General features: G+C 49.0%; 1 protein-coding gene across 1 annotated transcript; it reads right to left on the bottom strand.

Moving 5' to 3' along the window:
• Positions 1–1,265: 1,265 nt before the first annotated feature.
• On the bottom strand, positions 1,266–19,526 carry PPOX (protoporphyrinogen oxidase). The gene is made up of 12 exons (XM_056853873.1): positions 19,437–19,526; positions 17,382–17,516; positions 16,557–16,672; positions 16,319–16,451; positions 12,531–12,675; positions 10,899–11,089; positions 6,797–6,857; positions 5,819–5,937; positions 4,526–4,639; positions 3,653–3,802; positions 2,692–2,734; positions 1,266–1,402 (listed from the first exon to the last, which is right to left on the bottom strand). The coding sequence occupies exons 1-12, from the start codon at positions 19,521–19,523 to the stop codon at positions 1,266–1,268; spliced, it is 1,431 nt and encodes a 476-aa protein (XP_056709851.1). The 5' UTR covers positions 19,524–19,526.
• Between the last annotated feature and the right edge of the window lie 1,936 nt (positions 19,527–21,462).

Here is a 21,462-nt window from a genome sequence, read left to right as displayed (position 1 = left end):
TTCTTCCTTAAGTGGCAGAGAAAGTCGACTTATAAAAACGAACTCTTCTTTTTTCTCAGAACTCAGGAATGCCCAAATGAAGCTATGGCCAATAGATGTAGGATAAAATTATTTCTTTACTCAGAGTAATAAATCACTGCCACAGAATGTGGCGATGGACACCAATTTCCTCCACTTTAAAAGGGGGTTAGACAAATTCACAGAGATGGGCTCCATCAGTGGCCCTCAGCCATGATAGCTGAGGGGAACCTCCACGTTCAGAGGCAGTATATCTCAACACTAGCGTTGGGAGAAGCTTTGGTCTCCATGCCCAGCTGATGGGCCCCCAGGGCGCCCAGTGAGCCACTGTGTGAAACAAGATGCTGGACTAGAAAGAGCATTGGTCAGATCCGGGCGCGGCGGCTCTTACACATGAGTAGTATTCAGGTGTCCAGGCCTTTTCTTGCACAGACTAGCCAGCATGGTGTAGTGGTTTGGAGCGATGGAGTCATCTGGAGAACCGGGTTTGATACCCCGCTCCTCCACACGAGCAGAGGACGCTAATCTGGTGAACTGGACTTGTTTCCCCACTCCTGCACACGAAGCCAGCTGGGTGGCCTTGGGCTAGTCACAGCTCTCTCAGCCCCACCTACCTCAGAGGGTGTTTGTTGTGGGGAGGGGCAGGGAAGGTGATTGTAACCCGGTTGGATTCTCCCTTAGGTGGTAGAGAAAGTTGGCATATAAAAACCAACTCTTCTTCTTTACATGGTCACATGATGGGACCCACTCAAAATTCTGATGAACCAGACTCTGTTCCAGTTGAGAGCGTAGGAGGCAGCAGGATTTTAATTATGGGTCAGAGATATACAACGGGAAGGCACAATCTGTGGTGGGGTTTGGAGTTGGGGAGAGACTTGCTTTCACATATGCCGAACAATGCACTTTCAATCCACTTTCAATGCACTTTGCAGCTGGATTTTACTGTGGGAAATGGCAAATCCATTGCAAACCATCATGAAAGTGCATTATTCGGCATGTGTGAAAGCGCCCTATTCAACCCTACTCAAGTGCCCACTTGTTCTGAGGAGGGAGAAGCAGCATTCTGACTCCAGATGGCCACCTCTTGTGGTCATTTTGAAACAGGAGCCTCCCAGGTCCGGCGACAGAAACCCTCTGTTTCCCTTTACCAGGAAGTTTTCCTCACAGAAGCCAACCCTCGAGCAACTGCAGGAGAGGAGCAATTTGCCACAGGAGTCCCAAAGCTGAGGGAAAGATGATCTGCCCCCTCAGGAGGGTTCGCCGAGAAGCTTGGCCACGGCCTTCCGGGCACTGAAGATGCAGTCATTGACGGAGACCCCCTCGTAGGAGGCGCCGACCAGGCTGAGGGGAAGCTTCTGCTCCTCTAGGTAAGCAGTAATGGTCTCTGGCCAGGGAGAGAACAAGAGGAACTGTTAGCAACTTGGGGGTGGCGGGGCCACGGTAAACCAGGCCAAAGAATTCAGACTAGGACTGGGAAGACCCGGGTTCAAATCCCCATTCTGCCAGGAAGCTGACCCTGGGCCAGTCACTCTTTCTTTCTCGCTTGGCCTAACCTACATCACAGGGTTGTTGTGAGGATGGAGAGGAGGAAAGGAGGGAGAACAGTAGGCACCACCCTGAGCTTCCCAGAGGAAGGGAGGAATAGGAAATGTGTGTGTGTGTGTGTGGGGGGGGGAACACATGGGGCACTTTCACATGTACCAAATAATGCACTTTCAATCCACTTTCAATGCCCTTTAATGATGGTTTGCAAGTGGATTTTGCTGTTTTGCACAGAAAACGCAGCTGCGAAGTGCACTGAAAATGGATTGAAAGTGCATTATTTGGCATGTGTGAAAGCACCATGGTCAGACCGGCAGCAGCTCTCCAGGGTCTCAGGCAAAGGTCTTTCACATCACCTACTTGCCTGGTCCCTTTAACTGGAGATGTCGGGGGTTGAACCTGGCTAGATTCTGAAATGCCTGGCCTGTGTGTTAGCAATTCCACTGAGTGCAAAATGTGGTTTCCTCTTTAACAGGTTAAAAAAAATAATCAAATTTCTTGTCCTTAGTGTTTGCTAGGTGGGGATAAACCCACTAGGGAACCTCAGGTTTCTTGTTTCTGTGTTTAAAAGCAGAATTAGGCAAAAATGGGAGCAAAGGCATCCATCTGCCCGACTTTTCATGCAGGTTGTAGGGAAAAAAACACAGCCCCAATTACTGTTATTAGTCAAATGGCATAATCTCTTTTGTCTCCCCACCACCACACCACCACCACCAATTTTAGGATTTTTGGCTTCTCAGATCCACAGAATGCAAGGAAGCACCCAGGGCTGCAAAAAGAAAGACGAAACAGATAGATATGCGGATATATCTTCCTCCTCCCCTCAGACCTCCCTCGGCTTTTAGCAGCCGTTGGAAGTTTTAATTTTAGGCTGTTTAAAATTTAAACTGTTCTCAACTGCTTCCCAGACCTCTGCACCCTGTTCTCACCAAAGACGCTATAAAGCGGTGGGATTACTCGCCCGAACAGTTTATAGTGCTATGGAGGGGAGCTAGGAGCAGGATGCACTCGAAAGATCCTTGTTACGTTTGTGACATTGTGATGTGCTTGTAAAAACGTTCTGATTTACGAGCCTCCTCGGGAAACCTCAGGATATGAACGTGGAACACAAATATTTAAAGTCAGACCAACCTATGCGCTTCCAGTGACCGAGGGTATACTGCGGAATGCAGGCCTGAAAGAGAAAGACGAAGAGAGAGATTAACCAGGTTTTTGGCCTACTGGGATCCTGACAGAAACCAGACCTGGTACCTCTCTCTCCTTGTCCCATAACCTCATACCTGCCCTCCCAGTAATCTTTCCCTTGGCCGCTCTTTGGCCTCCCATTCCCATTGTGAGGCCCCTTATCCAAAACCACAGCCTGGATATTGGGGAAAAATATTTTTTACAGTAAGTTGTTCGACAGTGGAATCAGCTACCTAGGGAGATGGTGAGCTCCCCCTTGCTGGCAGTCTTTGAGCAGAGGCTGGACGAAAACTTGTCAGGGATACTCTAGGCCAGCGGTTCCCAAACTGTGCTCCACAGAGCACTTGGTGCTCCGTGAAACGTCTCCTAGTGCTCTGTGAAGAGACTGAAGAGATTGGAAAGAAAAATACTGCTGTCATTCAGTTTAGTTATATAGGTGCTAGGTAAAAAATTAGTACTCCGTGACAAATTTCTCTCCTGAAAAGTGCTCCACGACTCAAAAAGTTTGGGAACTGCTGCTCTAGGCTGATCCTGCATTGAACAGGGGGTGGCCTGGCCTGTATGGCCCCTTCCAACTCTAGGATTCTATGGTTCTATGACTGTGATCCATAGAGGAGGCATGGATGCAGGAGAGCTGGGTTCCGATCCTTCCTCATCCGACAGATTAACCGGATGGCCAGAAACAAGAGCTTTGATGCCCAAGCTGTGAACGGTAGTGGCCCATTTTCCAAGGACGAAAATCACTCTGGAGCTAGCTTTGCACTGACCACGAGCAAAGCCCTCAAACTGATTTTGTTTTCATCCCCTTCCTCCAGTTCCAGATGTCGACACTATCGTAGGGAACAAAGTTTAGGAAAAATTGATCAGATATGGAACGCTCTCTCTTTTCTGTCTCCCTCGTGCATACCTTGTGCACCTTGACGATCGTGTGAGATGGCTCGGCAGACACCCCCAGGTGTTCCTTCACGGCTGCCCGTGCTCTGCTCACCAGGGTAGCATCGGAGACAGTGTCTGGGTTGCCCAGGCTAGGTGTGAACCAGGCACCACCCAGCATCACCTGCAGGAGGCAAGGGAATCACGTAAGAAGAAGAGTTGGTTTATATATGCCGACTTTCTCTACCACTTAAGGAAGAGTCAAACCTGCTTACAATCACCTTCCCCTCCCCACAACAGGCACCTTGTGAGGCAGGTGGGGCTGAGAGTGTTCATACAGAACTGTGACTTGCCCAAGGTCACCCAGCAGGCTTCATGTGTAGGAGTGGGGAAACCAACCTGGTTCACCAGATTACCATCCCCCACTCATGTGGAAGAGTGGGGAATCAAATCCAGTTGTCCAGAAGGGAAAAGGTAATGGGAGTTTAGCTGGCTTTAAAAGGGGATCAGACCAATTCATAGAGGAGGAGAAATCCATCAAGAGGTATTAACCCACATGTTAAATGGAACCTCCCGGGTGAGAGGCAGTGTACCTCTGAATACTGGGAACAAACTGAAGAAAGCTGTGCTTTCAAGCCCTGTTTGGGCTTCCTGAAAGCAGCCAGCTGACCCCTGTTGGAGGCTGGAGGCTGGACTGGATGGCCCTTTGGTCTGATCTCCAACAGTCACTCAGAAGCCTTGCTGGGCAAAAGCCCTTCTCGGCTCCACCCACTTCCTAAAAATACTTGGCAGGTGCAAGAAAAGATGTTGTCGGGAGCCATGGCCATAAGCAATAAGTGATCACAAATACTCATTTCTACAAGATTCTTCTCCACCCCCAGTGGTGTCACCCCAGCCTTGTTCTCACTGTAAGTCGGACAGCAGGTCCGCTGGATCCATCTTGTTCGGGGAAGGCAACAGAATCGTAAACGATGCCCAGGAGGGCACTGTCTTCGAAGGAAGGCACGAGGTGTCCAAAGCCCTGGAGCAACAAGAGGTTAGAATGGCACATTTCTCTTAAAAAATAAAAAAAGTTATTTAATTTAAAGTTATTCATCCCCTGACTTTGAACGAGGGAAGCCTTTTGCGATTATACCAAAACAGCAACAGTTAGGAAATGGTACGATCAAAGGCCCATCACAAAAGCCAATCGCAGAAGTCAAACATCCGCTTGGAACCATTTTTATTCAACCCCGGAAAAGGAAGCCAGCAGGCAACAGAAGCCATTGATGGGCATGGTAGGCGTCAGGTCTTTACTTACGAGCAGGGGTCCCAAATGTGGCACCTGCCAATACCTTGGCTGGTGCCCGCTAAGTGTTTTTAGGAAGTGGGTGGGGCCAAGTGGGGCTTTAGTCCAGCAAAAAAAAAAATGTTGCTTTGGCAGCAGCTGGGTACCCAATAATTATAATTATATAAATAATAAAATATAATGTATTAGAAGCACTATGTCAAGATTAAAATTATTTAAAAACATGGAAACAGAACAATGGCATTTCCTAAGGTTGATATCTACAACTGCATTGCTGGGGGTTAACGCACTTGTATTCCCAGTGATGTATTAAGAGTTTGAAAATGTTATAAAAAATACTGTTCGCACTTTGTTTGACCCCTTTAGCTGTGAAGACGTTTTCCAACCATTTATAAGCTGTGGTATCCGAAAACCCTTTTAAAACGATGTTTTTTATAACATTTTCAAACTCTTAATACGTCGCTGGGGATACAAAGTGTGGAACCCCCCACTGACGCGTTTCGGCTTATATGGCCTTCCTCAGTGGTCTATTTGAAACCCATGTAAAACATGTACACATTCACAGCTATACATACATATACAGACAATATAAAACAGACCAGCCATGTAACAGGCTGAATAATATATTACCAATACACAAACATCTGGTAAGATGGTCTCAAGTTGTAATGCTGGGCTGCATATGTCTCCCCTATAAGGTGTGTGCAATCATCAACCTGGTAAAACACCGCAGCACAAGGATCTACACTATATTACAGAAGTTAAGCTGTGGCAAACATTCTGTAGTTGGCTCCACCTCCTGGTATCACTATGGGTTGACAGAATTCCTGCCCACCATGCAGCTACGTACAGGACCCAACGGGCAGCTGCGACCCTGCAGGGCAGGTCCTGGATGGGCAGGCAGGTTCTTACCGTGACAGGAAGCATCTGGCCTTTGTACTGCAGGTTCACGACCCCCACGGACACCGCGGGGATGGCCAGCAGCTCTCGGCTCAGTGGCTCGGCCCAGCTGGGAAGCGAGGCGGCGAGAGCTAAGGACAGGAGGAGAAAAGACTGATGGGGAGGGACTCCTCAGGGGGGAATGACTGTTTTCTGAGGCCTACCTGTTCATCGACAGGACACTGGGAAAGATCACGAGAGGAGGGTCGTCATGACCGTGGGACTTTTGGCTGCCTTTTACTGCAGGCTGGTTTTGCTGCCAGTCATCTTTTATATGCAAAATGCAGCATCCTGAAAACTTATTCATTTATTTATATCTCACTTTTCTCCCCAGTTGGGACTTAAAGAAGTCTAGATCATTGTTCTACCCACCTCCACCCTCGCACAACCCTGTGAGGTAGCCCAGGCTGAGATTTTTGTGACAGGTACAAGGCCCCCCAGCGAGCTTCCATCATGGTGGTGGTGGAAGAAGAAGAGGAGGAGGAAGAAGAGGGATGAGTTGGTTTTTATACCCCGATTTTCTCTACCTTTTAAGGAGTCTCAAACTGGCTTACAATCTCCTTCCCTTCCTCTCCCCACAGCAGACACTTTGTGAGGTCAGTGGGGCTGAGAGAGTTCAGAGAGAACTGTGACTAGCCCAAGGTCATCCAACAGGCTTCATGTGTAGGGGTGGGGAAACCAACCTGGTTCACCAGATTAGAGTCCTCCACTCCTAACCACTACACCAAGCTGGTAGAAGTGGGGATCTGAACCTGGGTCTCCCAGGATCCTAGTCCGACACTCTATCCACTATATCATGTTGGCTGCCAGCATTCTTTTGTTTTTAAGGTAAACCTCAGCCCTGAACGTTGTGTAAACTTGACCCTGTGTGGGCAATAAGCTGAGAAGCCAGCAAAGGGGGCCAAACAGGTTTTTGGCCTGAACACAACTGGGAGCAGCTGTGTGGCCTACCTTTGGCGGGCAATGCGCTGATCACATGGTCGGCCTCCACCACACCATCCTCCAGGGCAATCTAGGGCAGAAAAACAAAGTCAGCCTTCTGCTGGCTCCTGTGGTCTTCAGCCACAGCAAAGTCCCTGCAGAACTGGATCTCGAGGCATTTGAGACCACAGCAACAAGAAGCTGGACTGCATCAAAGGCCCACCTCTCGCTGCTGGGACAAACTGTCATCTGGACTGACTGTTTCGATCAGCAGGATATTCTCTCAATGCTGAAAACTAGCACAGTAAGGAGACCACGTCCTATGAGGAAAGGATGAAGGAGGTATGTTTAGCCTGGAGAGGAGGTGACTGAGAGGTGATAGGATAACCACCTTCAAGTACTTGAAGGGCTGTCATGCAGAGGATGGTGCCGAGTTGTTTTCTGTTGCTCCAGAAGGTCGGACCAGAACCAACGGGGTTGAAATTAAATCAAAAGAGTTTCCGTCTAAACATTAGGAAGACTTTTCTAACAGAGTGGTTCCTCAGTGGAACAGGCTTCCTCGGGAGGTGGAGAGCTCTCCTTCCCTGGAGGTTTTTCAGCAGAAGCTAGATGGCCATCTGTTAACAATGCTGAGTCTGTGACCTTAGGCAGATCATGAGAGGGAGGGCATCTTGGCCATCTTTTGGGCATGGAGTAGGGGTCACTAGGGGTGTGGGGGAGGGAGGTAGTTGTGAATTTCCTGCATTGTGCAGGGGGTTGGACTAGATGACCCTGGTGGTCCCCTCCAACTCTATGATTCTATGGAGAAGATTTAGCCTCCCTCCTGACATGCTTGCTTTCCACATACAGGGGGTATCACGCATAGAGGAGCACTCAGTTACGTGAGCTCCCACTGATTCTATGAAGTGGTACAGCCCAGAAAGCGGTTTGCCACCCCAATTAGATCTAGGCCCTAGATCACAGGAGGGGCTGTGGCTCAGTGGGAAAGTGCTGGCTTTGCCACACAAGGTCCCAGGTTCAATCCCCAACATCGCCTCTTAAAGGATCTCAGGTAACAGGTTTTTGGGAAAGATGTTTCTCCCAGACCCTGGAGAGCTGCCAATCAGAGCAGGACTCAATTTAGGATATGGCCTCTGCAAGCTATGCAAAACTGAATTATTCCAGATCTCTTTTCTATGCAGGTGATAGTTACATAAGAACACAAGAAAAGTCCTGCTGGATCAGGCTGAGGCCCATCAAGTCCAGCAGTCTGTTCACACAGTGGCCAACCAGGTGCCTCCAGGAAGCCCACAAACAAGATGACTGCAGCAGCATCCTCCTGCTGCATGCTTCTGTGATCCTGGAGAGAACAGGGATGCATTATGACTAGTATCCATTTTGACTAGTAGCCATGGATAACCCCCTCCTCCATGAACATGCCCACTCCCCTCTTAAAGCCTTCCAAGTTGGCAGCCATCACAACATCCTGGGGCAGGGAGTTCCACAGTTGCACTGTGCTAAGTGATTCACAAAGTTAATTGGATAAATTATTAGGGACTGTGCCTATATGCCCGTGTTTAGCTTGCTGGAACTAGGGTCCTACTATGCAATTTTTGCATCATTGAATGCATCATGTTAATACAGTGAGGGGGAAAAGTATTTGATCCCCTGCTGAATTTGCCCGTTTTTCCTCTGACGAAGAAATGACCAGTCCATAATTTTAATGGTAGGTTTATTGTAGCTGTGAGAGACAGAATAACAACAGGAAAACCCCCAGAAACCCAGAAGACAAAAGTCAGAGACTGATGTGCATTATAATGAGTGAAATAAGTATTTGATCCCTTTGCAAAAGATGACTTAGTACTTGGTGGCAAAACCCTTGTTGGCAATTACAGAGGTCAGACGTTTCTTGTAGGTGGCCACTAGGTTTGCACACATCTCAGGAGGTATTTTGTCCCACTCCTCTTTGCAGATCCTCTCCAAGTCAGTAAGATTTTGAGGCTGATGTGTAGCTACTCGAACCTTCAGCTCCCTCCACAGATTTTCGATGGGATTAAGGTCTGGAGACTGGCTAGGCCACTCCAGGACCTTAATGTGCTTCTTCTTGAGCCACTCCTTTGTTGCCTTGGCCGTGTGTTTTGGGTCATTGTCATGCTGGAATATCCATCCTCGACCCATTTTCAATGCCCTGGCTGAGGGAAGGAGGTGCTCACCCAAGATTTGACGATACATGGTCCTGTCCATCATCCCTTCGATGCGGTGAAGGCGTCCTGTCCCCTTAGCAGAAAAACACCCCCAAAGCATAATATGTCCCCCTCCATGTTTGACGGTGGGGACGGTGTTCTTGGGGTCGTAGGCAGCATTCCTCCTCCAAACACGGCGAGTTGAGTTGATGCCAAAGAGCTCGATTTTGGTCTCATCTGACCACAACACTTTCACCCAGTTCTCCTCTGGGTCATTCAGATGTGCATTGGCAAACTGCAGACGGGCCTGTACATGTGCTGTCTTGAGCAAGGGGACCTTGCGGGCTCTGCAAGATCTCAGTCATTCACGGCGTAGTGTGTTACCAACTGTTTTCATGGTGACTATGGTCCCAGCTGCCCTGAGATCACTGACAAGTTCCCCCTGTGTAGTTCTGGGCTGCTTCATCACCATTCTCATGATCATTGCAACTCCATGAGATGAGATCTTGCAAGGAGCCCCAGACCGAGGGAGGTTGACAGTTAGGGTTAGGGTTGTCACCTTCTCACCAAGCTGCTTGGCAATAGTCTTGTAGCCCAGTCCAGCCTTGTGCAGGTCTACAGTCTTGTCCCTGACATCCTTGGACAGTTCTTTGGCCTTGGTGGCTAGTTTGGAATCTGATGGATTGATTGCTTCTGTCGACAGCAGAACCCTAACCCTAATCTGGCTGGTTGATAGGGGATCAAATACTTATTTCACTCATTATAATGCACATCCATCTCTGACTTTTGTCTTCTGGGTTTCTGGGGGTTTTCCTGCTGTTATTCTGTCTCTCACAGCTACAATAAACCTACCATTAAAATTATGGACTGGTCATTTCTTCGTCAGAGGGCAAACGGGCAAATTTAGCAGGGGATCAAATACTTTTTTCCCTCACTGTACATATGCTTCGCTTCAGTTCTGATTTCAGATTTCTGGTTGGGTCTACAACCCTAACCCTATTGCACTGTTTACTGAATGTCCCATCCTTCGATTGCATTGACTCACTCTGAGCAATCTGCCTTGAGTCCCAGTGAGAAAGGCGGACTATAAATGACACAAATAGTAACTGAAGCCACTCTGCATCCCTAGAGTCCCATCTTGCACGGAGAACCTCAAGAGACTCTGCAAGTAGTGTCCTCTTTGAGCTTGTGATGTTTCTCCTCTCCAAGGCTACCTGGCCTTGATTTTCAAAAAGCCCGGGGTGTGAGAAGGCGAGTCTCGGATATACACACTCCCAGCTTCACCCCTTTTTGCATTGCTTGGAAGGGAATTCCCAGCTTCCGTTTTGCCCCGCCCCAGGAGAAAAATGCAGTTTTCGATGGGCCTTTTCAAGAGCCCAATTTAATGCCTTTCCAGCAGCTATGCTCAGCAGGAGATTTCAGTTCGATCCCTACGGAAATTGGTTTCAGGCAGCCGGCTCAAGGTTGACTCAGCCTTCCATCCTTCCGAGGTCGGTCAAATGAGGACCCAGCTTGCTGGGGGTAAAGGGAAGATGACTGGGGAAGGCACTGGCAAACCACCACGTAAACCAAGTCTGCCTAGGAAACGTCAGGATGTGACGTCACCCCATGGGTCAGGAATGAACCCGTGCTTGCACAGGAGACCTTTACCTTTTAATTTTAATTCAGTTGAGTCAGTTATACATATTTTATTACACTGTGAATTTTATTGGGAGGTTAGAAATTTTATTGTAGAAATTTTATGGGAAGATAAAGATGCTTTTATCTCTTATTCAGTGGAAAAGTTCTGTTATGTAGCCAGTAAGATACGGAGGTCCTCGGGGTTTTAAAATTGTAAATTTTGTACTGATACTTGCTGGTCAAATGACTGTAAATAAACTGAACAAGGAGATCCCCCCACCATGCCCTGCCAAAGAATCAGTACCTCCCCCAGCAGCCCCCTTTTCCCACCCTGTTCCTTTTCTCCCTACCTGCCAGCGGCCAGTGGCGGTTCTCTCTAGCTGCTTCACAGAGGCATCCCGGTGGATCTCCACCGCACGGCGCTTCAAGAAGTCTGCCAAGGCTTCCGGCAGGGCCTCCAGGCCGCTGCGCAGCGACCATTGGCTCCAGCGCTCCTTCTGGGCCCTGCGGATCAGCGGAAAGTCCACGGGGAGGCTTTTTCCTTGCAGGGAAGGCAGATAAACAGACAGCTGAATCTCCATGTTGAGCCCTTTCTATATGCTGTGCATTTTTGCTAGGTGTCATTTCCTTTATTAAAACATTTGTGCCTGAAACAGGGACCTTTCTAGGGCTGCCAACCTCCAGGTGGCTAAGCAAAAATCAAGCACAGATACCTTTAGACAAGCTGGATAAAGATAATGGTATCAAGCTCAAAATGGTATGCAAAAGTGATATATTATTTACAAGTCTTATCATTAACAATATTCGTATATTCAAAGTCTTATTCTTCCATGCAGCCATCCTGGTGCATGGAAGAATAAGACTTTGAATATACGAATATTGTTAATGATAAGACTTCTGTGAAGGAGCAACATTTTAAGGCCACCAGCTGATGAAGCTGTCTTTGGATGGCGAAAGCGTTTAAAGCATCTGGAAAACGCTCCAGCAGAGGCGTGCCTACGTCATTCTCAAGCTCCATTATTTCGTTCTGTAAAGAGAAAAAATTAAATCATTGTACTTACCTTTGAAAGTATTTTACAAGTCATTGTACTTACCATTGAAAATTATTTGCCTTCTTTGAGTAGCTTTATGCTACATATTCTTTATATTTCTGTATAACGTCTGCACTTGTAAATAATATATCACATTTGCATACCATTTTGAGCTTGATGCCATTATCTTTATCCAACCTCCAGGTGGCAGCTGGAGATCCCCTGGGATTACAACTGATCTCCAGGCGACAGAGATCAGTTCCCCTGGAGAAAATGGCCGCTTTGGAAAGTGGACCCTATGAACATAAGAACATAAGAAAGGCCATGCTGGATCAGACCCAGGCCCATCAAGTCCAGCAGTCTGTTCACAAAACAGCCAACAAGGTGCCTCTAGGAAGCCCTCAAACAAGACGACTGCAGCAGCACCATCCTGCCTGTGCTCCACAGCACCTAATATAATAGGCAAGCTCCTCTGATCCTGGAGAGAATAGGTGCACATCATGACTAGTATCCATTTTGACTAGTAGCCATGAATAGCCCTCTCCTCCATGAACATGTCCATTCCCCTCTTAAAGCCCTCCAAGCTGGCAGCCATCACCACATCCTGGGGCAGGGAGTTCCGCAATTTAACTATGCGTTGTGTGAAAAAATACTTTCTTTTATCTGTTTTGAATCTCTCACCCTCCAGCTTTAACGCATTATACCTCACTGTGGCTCAGTGGTAGAGCCTCCACTTGACATGCAGAAGGTCCAAGGTTCAATCCCTGGCACCTCTAGTTAAAGGGACCAGTAGGTGATGTGAAAGACCTCTCCACCTGAGACCCTGGAGAGCCGCTGCCAGTCTGAATAGACAATACTGACTTCGATGGACCAAGGGTCCAATTCAGTATGAGGCAGCGTTATGTGTTCATGAGACCCCTGATGGACCCCTACTTGCCTTTTAGGCCTCACCTCCACCAAGGACCATGCATAAGATGACCGAACGGTGCGTCCTCTCCGCCTGGAACAATGCTGGGAAGCAGGAGCGCATGCTCAGCGCCCGACAGTCCCCGGCAAACACCCCCCGGCAAAGGCAGTCGATGACGATGTCGGCCAGCTAAGAGGAGGACAAAGACTGGCTCAGATGGAGACCCATCTTGTCCGGCACCCTGTTTCCCAAAACAGCTGACCCAATCAGGGTAGGTTTCAAGTTTTGGGGGGTCCTGGGCTAGGGTTGCCAACCTCCAGGTAGCAGCTGGAGATCTCCCGCTATTACAACTGATCTCCAGCCGATAAGAGATCAGTTCACCTGGAGAAAATGGCCACTTTGGCCATTGGACTCTACGGCATTCAAGTCCCACCCCTCCACAAACCCCGCCCTCCTCAAGCTCAGCCATAAAATCTCCAGGAATTTCCCAACCCAAAGCTGGCAACCCTATCCTGGGACCCCATCTGCCCACCACAAGGGCCCCCTTCATGCCTTCCTTCCTGCCCCCACACCTGCCTGCCCCCACCTACTTGTGCGACCTCCTCCTACTTGTAAGCCCCCTCCAAACTGCCCATGCTCAGTTGCCTTCCCTGCCTGCATGCCCTTTCCCTGACAGCACTGGCCGGTGTACACAGCTGGGTGCGCTGCCGCCCATGCCACCAGGAGTGCCACCTCTGTGCTCACCCACATGCCCTTCCTCAGTCGTGCTGACCAGTTGGGAGCATGGTGGACATGGGTGGCTGGGGAGGTACATAGAATCATAGAAACATAGTTGGAAGGGACATAGAATCATAGAAACATAGTTGGAAGGGACTTTCAGAGTCACCTAGTCCGACCTCCTGCACAATGCAGGAAATTCACAACTGCCTTTACTTTTTACACTTTGCTCTGGTCAGACCTCACCTAGAGTATTGTGTTCAGTTTCGGGCACCGCAATTTCAGAAAGATGTAGACAAGCTGGAACATGTCCAGAGGAGGGCAAGGAAGATGGTGAGGGGTCTGGAGACCAAGTCCTAAGAGGAAACGTTGAAGGAGCTGGGTATGTTTAGCCTGAAGAGGAGAAGACTGAGAGGGGATACGATAACCATTTCAAGTACTTGAAGGGCTGTCATAGAGAGGAGGGTGCCGAGTTGTTTTCTGTTGCCCCAGAAGCAGAACCGACGAAATTAAATCAAAAGAGTTTCCGTCTAGACATTAGGAAGAATTTTCTAACAGTCAGAGCGGTTCCTCAGTGGAACAGGCTTCCTCGGGAGGTGGTGAGCTCTCCTTCCCTGGAAGTATTTAAGCAGAGGCTAGATGGCCATCTGTCAGCAATGCTGATTCTATGACCTTAAGCAGATGGTGAGAGGGAGGGCATCTTGGCCATCTTCTGGGCATGAAGTATGGGTCATTAGGGGTGTGTGGGGGAGGTAGTTGTGAATTTCCTGCATTGTGTAGGGCGTTGGACTAGATGACCCTGGTGGTCCCTTCCAACTCTATGATTCTATGCCTCCCCCCATGCCCCGTGACCCCTTCACCATGCCTAGAAGATAGCAAAAAAAAAACAAAAAACCTCCAGGATTCCTGGCCATTCTGGCCTGGAGGAAAATTGCTTCCTGACCCCAAAGTGGCGATCGGCATTTCCCTGGGCATGCAAGAAAGGGCCACAAGAGCTGAGCACTCACATAACCCTTCCTGCCTTCCCTCTGGCTGGAGGTCAGCAATAGCAGGCCTCACCAGAAATCTTGGCAGCTGCCCCAACTCAGGGTATGTTGATGCCGACCCTGGACCCAACGCCCAGAGAAGGCCTGCAAACAGGGCACAGAGGTCGATGTCTACCCCAGTTATCGCCCCCCAGAGGTGAACTGCCTCTGAGCTGCAACTCTTGGCTACGGCAAGGCGCCTCCAACTAGCCAGCCCCAGCACCTATTGAGGAAAGGAAGCCTTGAACCCCCAGGGACACAAGTTCTCAGAAAACAGCTTTTCCTGACCATCTTGGGAGGGATTTACGTGAAAATGTAGGGTGGGGTGGGAAAGGCTGAGCACCCCTCCCTCCTGCCAGATACTGCAGAGAGCAGATAAGGAAGGCAGCAGCCACCCCGCCTGCAGGGTGCCTCTCCGCTCCCCCAATGCCCAGGAAAATAAATAGCATCTGCACAGGCAGGAAGAGCTTTCCCTGCCTCATTCCCTCCATAAGGTTGCAAAGGCAGCTGTGCCTTTAGCAGCTGCAGGAATGAAGCTGTTGGAACTCCCTGCACCAGGAAGATCTTCCCCTCTGAGATTTCTACATGCCAGGCAGCTGTTAAATGCACAGGAGACCCAGGGCGGAAATGTGGCAATCCTAGTTACAATATCAGCAGGAGATCTGTGTGTGTGCGTAAAGTGCCGTGAATTCGCAGCTGACTTATGGCGACCCACTAGTTTTCAAGGCAAGAGACTTCACAGGTGGTTTCCCACGGCCTTCCTCTGCATAGTGATCCTGGTATTCCTTGCTGTTCTCCCACCCAAGTATTAACCAGGGCTGACCCTGCTTAGCTTCAGATCTGACAAGATCAGGCTAGCCTGGGCAATCCAGGTCAGGGCCAGCGGGAGAGACTGGTTGTTTATTCCCCTCCCTCTCTCAAAATCCCACCAGCCCCACTTTCCCACGAAGAGCTAAGACCAGCAAATTAATCATATAGAGGATGGTGCCGAGTTGTCTTCTGTTGCCCCAGAAGGTTGGACCAGAACCAACAGGCTGAAATTAAATCAAAAGAGTTTCCGTCTAGACCACTGGTTCCCAACGGGGGGTCCACGGACCCCCAGGAGTCTGCGAAACAAAGTTATAAACCCATAATAAATTAATATTTTCAATTAAATTTCTCTATTATAAAATATATATATTCAAATATTATTCTAAGTTTAATGTTTAACTAACAGTTATGATTAAAGTTTATTTTCAAATTCTCCGAATTTTTATTTTGAACCTTGGGGTCCCTGCACCGAACAAAAAAGGCCTAGTGGTCTCTGGTCAAAAAATGGTTGGGAACCACTGGTCTAGACACTAGGAAGATTTTTCTAACAGAGCGGTTCCTCAGTGGAACAGGCTTCCTCGGGAGGTGGTGGGATCTCCTTCCCTGGAGGTTTTTAAGAAGAGGCTAGATGGCCATCTGTCAGCAATGCTGATTCTGTGACCTTAGGCAGATGATGAGAGGGAGGGCACCTTGGCCATCTTCTGGGCATGGAGTAGGGGTCACTGGGGGTGTGAGGGGGAGGTAGTTGTGAATTTCCTGCATTGTGCAGGGGGTTGGACTAGATGACCCTGGTGGTCCCTTCCAACTCTTATGATTCTATGATTCTATGAATGCCCCTCCTCCATAATCCCACCACAGCCCATAAGAAGCCAGAATCCTGGTGCCACAATAGCTGGAAGGGGCTGTGGCTCAGTGGCAGAGATCTGCTTGGCATGCAGAAGGCCCCAGGTTCAATCCCTGGCACCTCCAATTAAAGGGATCAGGTAGTAGACCTCTGCCTGAAACTCTGGAAAGCTGCTGCCAGTCTGAGTAGACAATACTCACTTGATGGACCCAGAATCTGATTCAGTAAAAGGCCGCTTCATGTAATAGCCAACCAGGTGCTTCTGGGAAGTCTGCTAGCAACATGTGAACAAAACTGCTCCCCCCTGTCATTTGTCCCCCAACAACTGGTTTTCAGGGGTAGACTGCCTTTGAACCAGGAGGTTTCATTTAGTCGTCAATAGCCACCAATAGACTGTCCTCCCAACCAGGCAAGGTTCGGAACATGCAGCAAGTACCTCTTGGCCAAAGCGGCGCCTCACGAAGGCGTGGACGCTCTCGTCTGTCTCGGAGCTGCGGGGGGCCGTCAGCTCTTTCAGCCCGCTCCAAATCAAGGGACGAGTAAAAGGAGGGACCGTCCGGAGAACGCCCCTGGAAGCCGCCAAAGGAGCAAAGGTGCTTAGGAAAAGGGGTTTACCTCACCGATTCCCAAGCTGACCCAAAGCCATCCCCAGGGTTCATGGGAAATTAGCATACCCAATGCCAGAAGGGAGTTTGTGCAGGGACCCACCAACATAGAGGTATCGGTTCTTGGAAGCAGGGTGGTCACCACAGACAGGAAGGACATCTGCCTCCAGGCCAAGCTCAGAGACCTAAAGAAGAATCGAGGCCCTCTGTTTCTCTAAGCACAGTGAAGATATGTTTATTGGTCACGGTACTACGGGAATTAACAATGGTATTTTCGATTGTCTAGCCACACAGATTAAAAGTTATATAGTCTGTGAAAGTAGACAGGAACATTTTCTCAGGAGGACATAGGCGAGAAACATCCTAGGGCGTTTAATGATTGTTCCACAACCATCTGAGAAGACAACAACATAATGCACTTCTACGGTGGGGGGGGAGCACATGGCTAGCAGCAGGCACTGAATGAAGCACGTCGCTAGTAGTGCATACTGACGTCAAGTGGTTTCTCTGTCCGATAAGCACATTACTAGGGGTTCTGATATTTGTTGCATTTATACTCCAACCCACCCAAAGCAGCTTACATCATTCTCCTCTCTTCCATTTTATCCTCACAACAACCCTGTGAAGTAGGTCAGGGGGAGAGGGAGTGATTGGCCCAAGATCACCCAGTAAGCTCCCCTGGAGGAGTGGGGATTTCACCCTGGGTCTCCCAGATCCTAATCTGACCACTGTACTACACTCTCGGTCTGTAAAATATGGCATATTTTCTCTCCAGTAGGCATTGGCTGGTACGTCACCAACAGGTTATCAGAGGTGGGCAGAACGCACCTGCCCACCTCTGTTGGTGAAGTTATCTGATAGCCTGTTGGTGATAACCTCCCGTTCCAAACTCACCATAAGTAGGGTGTTTTTCCCCACTGCTCCAGCAGGACGGATCCCTCTGGGCCCGTGTTCAAAAATCATCCCATCCTCTGCACGGGTGGAATGGATCCAGCCTCCGAGACGGCTGCTCCCTTCTAGGAGAATGACCTGGTTGAAGGACAGGAAAAATATCAGCAACCAAAACCGATCCTCCAGACACATCAGCTGCTTGCTTTCTGCTGCAATACTAAGCACGCTTATGTTAAAAGATACCCCACTGAACTCAGTGTGAGTGTGTTAAGTGCCTTCAAGTCGCTTCCGACTCATGGCGACCCTATGAATCAATGTCCTCTAAAACCTCCTATCTTTAACACCCTTGTTCAGATCTTGCAAACTGAGGGCTGTGGCTTCCTTTATTGAGTCAATCCATCTCTTGTTGGGTCTTCCTCTTTTCCTGCTGCCCTCAGCTTTTCCTAGCATGATTGTCTTTTCCAGTGTCTCTTGTCTTCTCATAATGTGACCAAAGTACAACAGCTTCAGTTTAGTCATTTTAGCTTCTAGGGTCAGTTCAGGCTTGATTTGATCTAAAACCCAGTGATTTGGTTTTTTTTTTTTGGCAGTCTAGGGTATCTGTAACACTCTCCTCAAACACATTTCAAAAAAATCTACTTTCTTGCTATCAGCTTTCTTCATTGTCCAGCTTTCACACCCATACATAGTAATAGGGAATATGATGGCATGAGTTAAATTGATCTTGGTGGCCAGTGACACATCCTTACACTTCAGAATCTTTTCTAGCTTCTTCATGGTTGCCCTTCCTAGTCTCAATCTCCTTCTGATTTCTTGGCTGCCGTCTCTGTTTTGGTGGATGATGGAGCCAAGGAATAGAAAGGAGGACTTACTCTGGGGTAAACATGATTTTCAGTGCACCACAAATAAACCGGAAACAACTAAGTTGGCTTCAGCAAATGCTGGGGAGAAAAATTCCTGGATTAGCAGGTTTGATTGCTGGCTTTGCAAAGTCTTCAGAAACAATGTTTACTCCCACTCAGAGTTACACAATTATTGCTCAAATGTTGCATGACAACTTCCATACATATCAGTTTGTGTGTGCAATTTGTGCATAGAAGGAGTGGGGACAGCGCACACAGTCATGACTAAGGGAGAGGGGCAACTTGCTTACTTTACCGCAGACATGCATCTATGATGTGTACAAGGCATAGTTAAATTGTGGGACTCCCTGCCCCAGGATGTGGTGATAGCTGCCAACTTGGAAGGCTTGAAGAGGAGAGCAGACATGTTCGTGGAGCAGAGGAGTATCCATGGCTACTAGTCAAAATGGATACTAGTCATGATGCATACCTGTTCTCTCCAGGATCAGAAGAGCATGCCTGTTATATTAGGTGCTTTGGAACCCAGGGAGGACAATGCTGCTGCAGTTGTCTTGTTTGCGGGCTTCCTAGAGGCACCTGGTTGGCCACTATGTGAACAGACTGCTGGACTTGAATGGGCCTTGGTCTGATCCAGCATGGCTTTTCTTATGTTCTTATGTTCTAAGGCATACACGAGGCAGTGGGAGAGCATCTGCTTTGCATGCAGAAGGTCCCAGGTTCAATTTCTGGCATCTCCATTTAAAGGGTCTCCGATAGAAGGTGACAGGAAGGACCCTTCCCTCATATGCAGCTGCTGCCAGTCGGAGGACAGAATATTGAGCTAGATTAGCAAATTATTTTGACTCAGAAGAAGGCAGGTTCATGCATTCATTTTTCATAGAATTAGAGAGTTGGAAGGGGCCATGCAGGCCATCTAGTCCAACTCCCTGCTCTATGCAGGATCAGCCAAAAGCATCCCTGACAAGTGTTCATCCAGCTGCTGCTTGAAGACCGCCAGTGAGGGGGAGCTCCCCACATCCCTAGGCAGCCAATTCCATTGCTGAACTGCTCTTATTGTAAAAAAAAAAAAATTCCTAATATCCATTGCACTCCCCTAAGGCCATTTTGGTTTGAGGAATCCAGACAGGGGCCCTTGCACTGGGGAATTGACTTCCCAGCAGGGAACTAAATGACCTACAGGTGAAGAAGCTCTCACCTTGGGTGCCTGGGGGCTTCTGGCCAGGTAGTAGCAGGCAGCCAGGCCGCTCACCCCACCGCCAAGGACAGCTACTGTACGCTGCATCCGGAGCCTAGAGAGTAAAAAGGAAGCGGAGCTGAAGGAAAGGTACAGGGGTCAGCCAAATCCCCGCATCACTGAAATGGTCAACAACCTCCATAACATCCCTCCAACATACCTCCCTTGGGTATAGAATCATAGAGTTGGAAAAGACCACCAGGGTCATCTAGTCCAACCCCCTGCACAATGCAGGAAACTGAATACAGTACTCTAGGTGAGGTCTAACCAGAGCAGAGTAAAGCGATACCATTACTTAACGTGATCTGGACACTGTACTTCTGTTAATGCAGCCCAAGACCGCATGGCAACCTGCATTAAAATGGCATCACGATCACCCTCCAGGTTGATCACGTCTCTGCTCTTGGGACGGGTACCCAAACAGCGCTGCCATCCTCCAGGTGGGGCCTGGAGGTCTCCTGGAATGACATCTGATCTCCGGGCAGGAAATGAAATGGTTGTTTTGGTGGTTGGACAGTGTGGCATTCTACTCTGTTGCGGACCCTCCCCAGGCTCCACCCACCAAAACTACAAGAACTTCCCCACCTGGAGTTGGGAACTCTTTAAAGCACATCTCCTCGCTCCAGGTTAGCAAATGCAAAGTAAGCCCCACCACGGCCAGCTTCACAGTTGCAATTGCTATTGTGTGTGTGTGTGTGTGTTAAGTGCCGTCAAGTCGCTCCCGACTCATGGCGACCCTATGAATGAAAGTCCTCCAAAAAGTCCTATCTTTGACAGCCTTGCTCAGATCTTGCAAACTGAAGGCTGTGGCTTCCTTTATTGAGTCCATCCATCTCTTGTTGGGTCTTCCTCTTTTCCTGCTGCCCTCCACTTTTCCCAGCACGACTGTCTTTTCCAGTGATTCTTGTCGTCTCATGACGTGACCAAAATACGACAGCCGCAGTTGAGTCATTTTAGCTTCTAGGGTCAGTTCAGGCTTGATTTGATCTACAACCCACTGATTTGCTATTATTGCCATTATGGTCTGCTATTCTGACTTCCCCTGTCAGCATAAATTGAAGGGGGGGAAAATCCTCCTGCCTAACCCAATCCCTAGATAAACCACCAACCTTACCGTATAACCTTGCAAAGTCTACATTAACATCGCCTCTATCGCCGCTTGTGAATGCATTCACACGTAACCCGACCCAGGGCGTCCAACCTAACGCGCCGACTCCTGAACTCGGGTTCCCGCACGCGACAGCAGCGCCCACCTCTTGCACCTGAGCGCCAAACCCCACCCCCTCCTGTTGGGATTGGCTAAGGGAAGGATGACGCGACATTCCGGGGGCTGGCTGTTCTCATCCAATCAGATGCCTGTCGGGTTAAGGGGGCGGCGCCACGACGGCAGGGAAGGCGGGGCGAGTGGACGACCGAGCTTCCGTCTCATACAGATCGCCGCTAATGGGCGGGGCTTGCTGGGATGTGGGCGGGGCATCCGGAAAACCCAGACATCAAAGGTTTGAATAAGTTGGAGGTTCTTTTATTGGCTTCAGGAAAGTTCAGGTTGGAATTAGAATAAGCAAATGAAGATGAACAAACGCTTCGTATAGTGGTAAAAAGTTCCCAGGCTCTGCTCTCCCGTCCCTTCCAGGATTCCTATGCCTTTAAGAGCTGTATTCCAGGCAGAAACTCAACTGGGGCAGCGACCCCCATTTATAGGGTTGCCAACTTCCAGGTAATAGCTGGAGATCTCCTGCTATTACAACTGATCTCCAGCCGATAGAGATCAGTTCCCCTGGAGAAAAATGGCCGCTTAGGCAATTGGACTCTATGGCATTGAAGTCCCTCCCCTTCCCAAACCCCGCCCTCCTTAGGCTCCGCTCCCAAAACATCCCACCGGTGGCGAAGAGGGACCTGGCAACCTTACCCATTTATGTGCCTAGGGGAACTATACCTCTTGAGTCTCTACCGATCAGCAGTTATGGCTTTGCTGGTAAAATTGTAT

This window comes from Euleptes europaea, chromosome 7 (genome assembly GCF_029931775.1).
Source record: "Euleptes europaea isolate rEulEur1 chromosome 7, rEulEur1.hap1, whole genome shotgun sequence".
NCBI classification, from domain to species: Eukaryota; Metazoa; Chordata; class Lepidosauria; order Squamata; family Sphaerodactylidae; genus Euleptes; species Euleptes europaea.
This window is presented reverse-complemented; position numbering and strand designations above follow the sequence as displayed.